Below are 11,143 nucleotides of genomic sequence, written 5' to 3' on the forward strand. Positions count from 1 at the left end.
TGACGACTTGTCTTTCAGAATCCGATTAAGCTGAGCCTCTGCCTGGCCCTCCTGGCCGCCTGCGCCACCGCAGACACTCGCTCCCACGCCCACGGAGGATTCGTAGGACACGCTGGACCCTCCTTCGGAGCGACCCATGGACACGGCGGTTCCTTTGTGTCCGGACACGGCGCCTCGCACGGAGGATCCTTTGGGCGTGGAGTGGGCGGCCACGGAGGGGCGGTGGCCGTAGGACACAGCGTGTCCAGCGGTCCCGTCTACGGCGGCGGCCATGGCGGCTCGTTCAGCGGAGGACTTCGTCCCAGCATTGGACACAGCGTGTCCAGCGGTCCCGTCTACGGCGGCGGCCATGGCGGCTCCTTCAGCGGAGGACTTCGTCCCAGCATTGGACACAGCGTTTCAAGCGCCAACATCCACGCCAGCTCCTTCGGCAGCCACGGCGTGCATGGAGGCTCGTTCTCACGCCCACACGCCGTCTCGCGCCCACACGTCGTCTCACGCCCACACGTCGTCTCACACCCACACTCTAGCTTCTCTTCAGGCTTCAGCAGCAGCCACGGAGGCGCTGTCGTTGGACATCATGGCGCTCCCATCAGATACGGAAAATAAGGAGGCACGATTTTTTTCTAATTTATGAAAATAAAGAGTCCAGTCTTCCTTCTACAGTTATCTTTTCCTTTGAAACAGATTGTGTTATCGATGAAAGGGCTTTCCGTTTTCTTAAAAAACACGACATCATTTTGTGCAAAAAAAAAAAAGAGTACACACACACACATATACATATATGCACACATATATATATGTGTGTGTGTATATATGTATATACATACATTTGTGCATATATATCTATATATGTTTATACGATGTATATTTACATATAATGGAAGTGAAAATATCCATATATTCTGGAAAAAAAAAAGTTTACACTACGTTTCCGCCTCTGGCAATCAACCCTCGAATAGGTGAGTCAGCATGCGACAATAATCTGTGGGATCTGACAGAGAGGGAGAGAGGTCAGTATTGTTCACCTTTTTGTGCTGATGAAAAGAAGGAACTTAATCGTGCGCATCATTGAGAGTTCAGAAGTCCTTGTAGACCCGGCAGAGGTGGTCTTACCATAGGAGCTTGAATGGAGTTATTTAAGCACTGGGTGTGTGTTCAGTATTCGTAGGAACGCGAGCCCAGAGGGACGAAGTAGCGTTTATCAGCATATTGGGAAATTAATTATCAGGTATTGCTGTAAGATCGCATTATCTGTGGAGAATTTCAGACAATCTGGGTAGAAAGTGAAGGTACTGGAAGGATGAACCACTCAGATGGAGCGATCACTGGTAGCAAGGTTCATAATCACTTTCCTACAGTACAGGTCCCTTTAATTAACCTTTATAAGACAAGGGGTGTCTGTGACCATCACCAACAAAGGCCTTATTGGAGTTACTGAAGGATCAAATACTAAAACTGTGAAAATACCGTCAAGAAGTTTTTATTGCTCCAAATGTCAATAACATTATACTTTTTGCGGACATTCTACATGTAAATATTTGGAGACCACAACTATTGATAAATTGGTTAAATAGGTCAGATATTGCACTAAATGTAAATGTTCGCAATTCATTTCATATCAATATCAGTACACACACACAGACACACATATATATATATATATATTTGTGTGTGTGTATGTGTAAGTATACACGTATGTCTATGTCAGTATATATACATAAACACACCCACGCACTCATACACACACACATACACACACACGCATATGTATATATATATATACATATATAAATATACATTTATATATGTATATGTATATATCTATATCTATATGTATGTATGTATGTATATTTATACATATATACATATATACGTGTGTGTGTGTGTATATATGTATATATATATACACACATAGATATGTATGTATGTATATGTACACACATACATACACACACATACATACATACATACATACATATATATATGTATATATATGTACATATGTGTGTGTGTGTGTGTAATAACAATAGTAATAATTTTTATAATGGTAATAGTAATAATGCTATTAATATGAAGATTTATAACAGCAACAGAACAACAACAATGCAGTAGCAATATGGCATTAATTATTTCAATGATAATGATAATAAGGGCAATGATAGTAATAAAAACAATATTGCAGTAATGATGTTGATAATAATATTGATAATGATAACGATAATAATGATAAAAGTAGTGAAAATTGTAATGGTGATGGTAATGATAACAGCAACAGTAATTATAAAAGTGATGATACTAATAAAAATAGTAATAAGGATTTTAAACATTACATAAATAACATTAATATATAATAACAATGATAATGAGGACAATGATCATGAAAATAATGATGATAACAATAAATGTGAAGGTAATAATAATTACAAGAAGGATAATGATAAAGATGATATCAATGATGATGATAATAATATCTATAATAATGATAATGGTAATTATGATAATAATAATGATAATTATGATAATAATAATGATAATAATAAAGATAATGATAATAATGATAATAATGATGATAACAGTAATTACAATAATAATAATAATAACAATAATAATAGTATAATTGATAATGATAATGGTAATAACATATAATAATGATAATAATAATAATAATAATAACGATGCTAATAATAATAGTTATAATAATAATGATGATAATAAAAAGATAACGATGATACTAACAACAATACTGCTACATATGATAAAATATTGATGATAAGGATGATGGCAATGATATCAATTATATTACTAGTGATAATAATAATGACAAGGGTAATGGTGATGATAATGATGGCAATAATGATGATAATATTAATGATAATATCAATAACAATAATTAGTAGTAGTACTACTACTAATGATGAGGGTGATAATGCAATAATAATGATAACAAATAGTAGTACTAATAAAACTAATACAGATAACAATAACAACAATAATAACGATAATAATGATAATGATAATAATGATAATAATAATAATAATATTGATAATTATAATAATGATAATAATAATAATAATGATAATAATAATAGTGATAGTAATAATAATAATAATAGTAATATTACTATAATAATAACGATAATGATAATATAAATAATATTACTGATAATTACAGTAATAATAATAATGATAACAGTAATAACAATAGTAATAATGTGTGTGTGTGTTCATGAATATATACATACATATAATATATATATATATATACATATATATACCTATATATATGTATGTATGTATATATTGATAGATGGATAGATATTTAGATATATATCTATATCTATATATATATAGATATACATAATAACAATAGCAATAATAGTAATAGTAATAATAATAATAATGGTAATAATACTGATAATGATAACAACAATAATAATAATGATAATGATAATGTTGATAATGGTAATAATAACAACAGTAATAATAATAATTGTAATAATGATAATGATAATGAATACAATAGTAATATAACAATAGTAATAATGATGATAATAATGATAATAATAATAATAGTAATAATAACAATGATAATAATAATAGTAATAGTAATAACAATAATAATAATAATAATAATAATAAGGATAGTGGTAACATTAATGATAATATTGACGATAAAAAGAATAATTAATAATAACAATTAAAAACTAATGATATGGCGCTTCAAGGATCGGAAATGAAAATGAGTAAGACACCCAAATTTCCTGTAACTCCTGAAATTCGTCTGCTAGTTTTAAAAGCAAAAGGTATCAGTGGTACTCGTGAAGATTTTCGTAAAGCAAGGAAGAGTTATATGCCACTTTGAATTCGTGATTTAATACTCTTTGAGTAGTTTTAAAATAAAAGATATATGATGGGATAGGGAGTGTGTATAGGGGGAGTCTTGTAAAATATGGATTTTTTATGAAAGATTATGATGGAGGAAGTTTCAAGGAAATCAATCTAATCAGAGAAATAGAACATGGTAGCCCATATTAACACCACTTTTATTGTTGGATATGCATGGGCCTACTAGAAAACTACACAGGATTTCGATTTGTAAAATAAAATAGTTCCATTGGAAATGTGGAAGGCCCAGAATACTGTGGTTAGACGAATATCATTCAATCATTATTAAGTGATTTCCGATGGTTCGGTAATACCGATAGTTCGGCACGGTTTCAATAAAACAGTCAGATTATTGCATATCTGTTTTAAGAATTCCAAATATGTGTAAACAGAAGCATTAAATGTTAGCTGATATGAATAGAACTTGGAGATTTGCCAGTTCTCTCTCTCTATCTCTTTCTGAGATTGTTCAGTAAAAATCACATATAAAGAGCAAAAGAAAGATTGAAATTAAAGTAACTTGGATAAAATGAATCCCTAATGAGTTGACTATTGAAATGAATTCGTAAATTGTAAACCGGTGAACATCAACATTGTACTCCATTGTGAAATATAAATTTGTGCATGTAACTATACAGATAAAATGCTAAATCAAATAACTACTACATGAAGCCAGGAAATCCGAAATGGACGGTTTTGTTACCTTTATTAATAAGGTCTTTTACAGAGTGTTTTATACTTATCTCTCATGTACGAATATCCATATCTATCAAATTCCATTCACTGAAGTAGGTGTAAAAGATTATGGAAATACACATTTCAGTAGACGCGGTGATATAAGTACTTATCTGAATATCGGCAGACGCGGTGACTTTAACCTGAGTTTTAGCAGACGCGATGATATTGATTAAAATATCAGCAGAGACGGTGAAGTTCATCCAAGCATCAGTACACGCGACGATATTCATGTAATTATCAGCAGTCATGGCAATATTAGTCCAAGGATCAGTGGACAATGATATGATGATATTAATCTAAATTTCGAGAGATGTTGAGTTTGTTTTTTGTTTTTCTGCGGGAGGAAATATATCAGTCGGTCGCTGTATGTGAACTGCGTGACTACTTGAAGCCACCCATGCAAATTTTCAGATGAGAATCGGACGGATTTAACTCTTTATGGAAACATATTTCCTAGGTAGTATTAATAAATACCAGAAAAGTTTGTCAGACGAAAAACACATTCATTAGTAATATTAGCAAAAAATGTTTTAGTGCGATGTTGAGTGTCACAGAAAATACAGCACCATTATTTCTATTAAAAGACTGGCCTTGTGATCGAGGTGTGGTTATTTTGAGCACCCTAACCTGACCTTTCTATCGGGATGGAAAGTGCTTCGTATAAAAGCTGATTCCCAAGGGTTGACGGTATCCAGACCTTTCCCAGCATGGTTCGTGGGCACAGCTAAGAAATTGGGCTCCTGGTTTTACTTTTATGCTCTTAGATTAAAGACAAAAAATAAAAGAATGCAGCTAGTGTATCAGTTTGGCAGGGAATGTTAAAGTAGATGAAAGTTGTGTGTAAGTTCTGACAAATTCTCTTTCAGAATCCGATTAAGCTGAGCCTCTGCCTGGCCCTCCTGGCCGCCTGCGCCACCGCAGACACTCGCTCCCACGCCCACGGAGGATTCGTAGGACACGCTGGACCCTCCTTCGGAGCGACCCATGGACACGGCGGTTCCTTTGTGTCCGGACACGGCGCCTCGCACGGAGGATCCTTTGGGCGTGGAGTGGGCGGCCACGGAGGGGCGGTGGCCGTAGGACACAGCGTGTCCAGCGGTCCCGTCTACGGCGGCGGCCATGGCGGCTCCTTCAGCGGAGGACTTCGTCCCAGCATTGGACACGGCGTTTCAAGCGCCAACATCCACGCCAGCTCCTTCGGCAGCCACGGCGTGCATGGAGGCTCGTTCTCACGCCCACATGTCGTCTCACGCCCACATGTTGTCTCACACCCACATGTCGTCTCACGCCCACACTCTAGCTTCTCTTCAGGCTTCAGCAGCAGCCACGGAGGCGCTGTCGTTGGACATCATGGCGCTCCCATCAGATACGGAAAATAAGGAGGCACGATTTTTTTCTAATTTATGAAAATAAAGAGTCCAGTCTTCCTTCTATAGTTATCTTTTCCTTTGAAACAGGTTGTTATTGATGGAAGGGCTTTCCGTTTTCTTAAAAGCCACATCATTCATAGTTATATTTTCCTTTAAGAAATATATACATATATATATATACTAGATATACATATATGTGGACATGGATATGTGTGTATGTATATATGTATATATATATATATATATATATTACGTATATACATATATATAAATATATATATATATATGCATTTATTTATATTGATATTTACAGACATACGCTCACACACACATATATATACGTACATATATGTATGTACGAATGTATATAATCTAGTGTATATATATAAACATATCCATACACACACATAGATATGTATGTGTATATATGTATATTGTATATATACATTTGTATACACACACACATATATATGTGTGTGTGTGTGTTTATATATATGTACATTTGCACACACACATATACATGTACATGAATATAGATATAAAACTTTATCCTTACCTAAAAAGATATAATTCTTATATGGAGTAATAAGGAGTAACATTGGAAAAATATAATAAATGTTAGACTGTGGTTTACAGTAGTAAGATATGATAGATAATGTTTACTCTATTTCAGTGATGATTATTATGGTTATGACAATAATAATGGTAATGATAAAAATACATTAATGATGGTAATTTATGATATAAACATAGTGACAATAATTATGATATAAACATAGTGACAATAATTATGATATAAACATAGTGACAATAATTATGATAATATTAACAAAAATGATGGTAATGATAATGATAGTAGTGATGATAAAAGCAAAAATTAAAATGGAAATGATGATAATGATAGTGATAATGGCAATGTTAATGTTGATGATATTATCATATATATTTTTTGATAACACTAATATAATAATGCATTATAATAATGCTAAAAAATCACTACCAAATAGTAATCATAAAAATAATGAGAATAATGATGATGATGACGTTAATTATGATAATGATAAAGAAATAACAATGAAAATAATTATGATAATGATAATGTTATTACTGGTAGCCGCAGCAGTGATAATAAAGATAACTAATAATGATAATAAAAATGATTACAATAATGATGATGATGATGCCAATAGTACTACTAATAATGATATAAATGCAAATGATAACAAGAGTAAGAATAACGATTAAGTTACTAATATGATGACGATAACAATATCTTTATGATAATAATATTAACGAAGAAAATAGTAATGCTAATAATAATGATGAGTCACTGTTGATTATTTTTATTACTATAATTACTATCATTGTCGTTAATAGTTCCATCGCTATCTTCATTTTTATCAACATTACTATCTTCAGCTTTATTTTTGTCATCATTGTCATTATCATTTTCATAATCTTTTTGTAGCATCACCCATATCATTAATATTATCATGATCATTTTTTATAATTATTTCCATTTTCATTACCATTACCTTCGTTGTCATTACTGTTATCACCATCATAATAACATTATCATAAGCACCATCATCATCATTATCAAATATCATCATCACTATAACTGCAATTATAACAGTGATGATGTTAATGATTGCAATAAAAATCACCAAAAATATAATAAAAACGATGGATTACCCTGATTAGTCCGAATGCAATGATAGAGCCTAGACTTCGGATTAAGATGTCTATAACTTATTTATGTACCATAAAACCCTCTGAAATTCAGTTATATTTTGTAAATATATTACATGTATTACAATTTTCCATATATATTCTTAAATCATGATATACAAGTAATCATTGTTGACTAACTCCAATCAACGCCGAAGTCATTTGCGGTAATGGACATAGAGACATAGAATAAACGAATAATACTTCTAAAAAGCACTTAAGAAGAGAAAAGTAAGTAAGTGAGTTATGGTAAAGAGAGAAAAAATAAACGAATCGATAATAATTCTAAAATGAAAAGAGGAAAAAAACAAGAGAGGGTCATTAGCTAGATTAGACAGAAAGTGAGAGAAGGAAAGGAGAAATGAATAATCTTAATTATCAGTGTCTTGAAATTTAGAATCGAAACGGATCGAATTATTGGATCATCTGAATGCAAATTGGGAACATGCTGGCGATGATAAAAATAATAACAGTAATAAAAATGTTCATACTGAACAAAAATAGTGATCAAGGATTTGATGATTAGGATGAAGATAACATTTACAATGGCAATAACAGTTATATAAATTAGAGTGATAAGATAATTATAATAATTATAGTGATAATAATAGTAATAATATGACAATAATAATAATCATAATGATAACAATAATACTAATGATAATAGTAACATCTGTGATAATGATAACATTGATAAAAGCGATGATAATGATGGTAACGATAATTATAATAACAGTTATGATAATAATGATGATAATGGTAAATGATAATAACAATAAAGATAATAATAATGATAATAGTACTACCACTACTACTAATAATAATAATGATGATAATAACACTAATAATAATAATATTGATAATTATGATAATAATGATAATGATAACAAATATAATGATAATAACAATTATTATTATAGATATGATAATAATATAAAAAATTAATAATACTGATGATGATGATATTAACGAAAAGATCTAAACGATTTCGTTATGACATGACTTTTCATTTTATTTTATTCTCGATTCATCATGTTTCACGGAAAAGACAATTAGTCTAAAAAAGACTCCTGAAAGACCGACCTTGATGTAAAGGTGTGGTTTTCCCAACACTATAGCACGACCTTTCAGTCCGGATGGAAAGTGCTTCCTATAAAAGCGGATTCCTGAGCATCGGCGATATCCATACTGCTCTCGACATGGTACGTAGATACTCCTAAGAATGGAGGTTTCTGCTGATGCTGGGTTTCGTTACGAGGGAGGAATTTACTTTACAGGGCGTGTTAGTAAATGATATACACTTCAACCAGTTACACGTAGATAATGTACTTCATATATATTCACACACACACACACACATATGTGTATATATATACATATACATATATAAGTATACATATGTTTATATATATGTATAAATTTATGTATATACATAGGATATATATATATAAATACATATATAGATATATAGATATACAGATATATAAACATATATACATATATATTTGTGTGTGTGTGTGGTCTGATTTCAATAAATCTAGTTTTAAATTGTGTTTTTTTTTTTCTACTATATATATGTATATGTGTGTGTATATATAATATGTATATACATATATATATATATATATATATATATATATATATATATGATGTATATATGTAGACATATAAATACAAACATTCATATATTTATATTTATATGTATATGTATGTATGTATGTGTCCATACAAAAATACACAGACACACACATATGTATGTATATATGTATACATATATGTGTGTATATGTATTATGTAGATACGTGTATATATATATATATACGTATATACATAATATATACATATATATGCATATATATACACATATGTATATGTGTATATATATGTGTGTGTGTATATATATTCATATATATACATATATATTTATATATATATATATATATATGCGAATGTGTATATATGTACATACACACACACACAAACACACACACACACACACATATATATATGTATATATATAAATATATATATATATATATATATATATATATATATATATGCGTATGCATGTTCATAAATGTGTGTATATATATACACGCACACATATATATGTATATATATATACATATATAAATATATATGCGTATGTATATGCATATATGTATATACATACACACACACTTATATATATAAATGTATATATATATTTTCCAAGATGGAAATAGTGCTGTCAGTAATGACTATATTTCTATACCACGATAATCAATTTCAAATCAAATAAAAACGTAAAATGCACAAACACACACACACACACGCATATATATATATATATATATATATATATATATATATATGGCTGTCTATGCTATCTGATACTATTTTTCCCCCTTTCGTAGATATTCCATAACAGAAATGACGATGGAAGCAAAAGAAAAGGAAATGAATCTGACTTGTCTTTCAGAATCCGATTAAGCTGAGCCTCTGCCTGGCCCTCCTGGCCGCCTGCGCCACCGCAGACACTCGCTCCCACGCCCACGGAGGATTCGTAGGACACGCTGGACCCTCCTTCGGAGCGACCCATGGACACGGCGGTTCCTTTGCGTCTGGACACGGCGCCTCGCACGGAGGATCCTTTGGGCGTGGAGTAGGCGGCCACGGAGGGGCGGTGGCCGTAGGACACAGCGTGTCCAGCGGTCCCGTCTACGGCGGCGGCCATGGCGGCTCCTTCAGCGGAGGACTTCGTCCCAGCATTGGACACGGCGTTTCAAGCGCCAACATCCACGCCAGCTCCTTCGGCAGCCACGGCGTGCATGGAGGCTCGTTCTCACGCCCTCATGTCTCACGCCCACATGTCGTCTCACGCCCCCATGTCATCTCACGCCCACACTCTAGCTTCTCTTCAGGCTTCAGCAGCACCCACGGAGGCGCTGTCGTTGGACATCATGGCGCTCCCATCAGATACGGAAAATAAGGAGGCACGATTTTTTTCTAATTTATGAAAATAAAGAGTCCAGTCTTCCTTTATAGTTATATTTTCCTTTGAAACAGGTTGTTATCGATGAAAGGGCTTTCCGTTTTCTTAAAATGTCTTTAAGTAAACGAATGCTTCGTAGCCTTCCATTTCCTCAAGTGGAAAATGTTTTTTCATGCAGAGGTTAAGTATGATTATCAGTCAGTCAAGCCAAGACTTTACGTACATTTATGCTTTGTGAATGTCAAATACACACAAAAAATAAATGTATATGCATAAACATATATATATATATGTTTGTGTGTCTTTATAAATATACATATGGACACTAAAATACATAAATATACAATATCTACACACACACACAATATATGTGTGTGTGTGTATGTATGTGTGCGTATGTATGGATATATATACATATATGTGTGTGTGTGTGCATATGTAT

The 11,143-nt window shown here is 32.5% G+C and overlaps 2 protein-coding genes across 2 annotated transcripts; both read left to right on the plus strand.

The window, feature by feature from the left end:
• The first annotated feature begins 349 nt into the window (after nucleotides 1-349).
• On the plus strand, nucleotides 350-6,005 carry LOC125046445 (glycine-rich cell wall structural protein 2-like). The gene is made up of 2 exons (XM_047644223.1): nucleotides 350-613; nucleotides 5,493-6,005. Exons 1-2 carry the CDS (start codon nucleotides 350-352, stop codon nucleotides 6,003-6,005), a joined length of 777 nt encoding a protein of 258 aa, XP_047500179.1.
• A 2,858-nt stretch (nucleotides 6,006-8,863) lies between these two features.
• LOC125046446 (keratin, type I cytoskeletal 9-like) lies at nucleotides 8,864-10,698 on the plus strand. The gene is made up of 2 exons (XM_047644224.1): nucleotides 8,864-8,929; nucleotides 10,189-10,698. Exons 1-2 carry the CDS (start codon nucleotides 8,864-8,866, stop codon nucleotides 10,696-10,698), a joined length of 576 nt encoding a protein of 191 aa, XP_047500180.1.
• The last annotated feature ends 445 nt before the right edge of the window (nucleotides 10,699-11,143 follow it).

The sequence above is a fragment of the Penaeus chinensis genome, chromosome 39 (genome assembly GCF_019202785.1).
Source record: "Penaeus chinensis breed Huanghai No. 1 chromosome 39, ASM1920278v2, whole genome shotgun sequence".
NCBI lineage: Eukaryota > Metazoa > Arthropoda > Malacostraca > Decapoda > Penaeidae > Penaeus > Penaeus chinensis.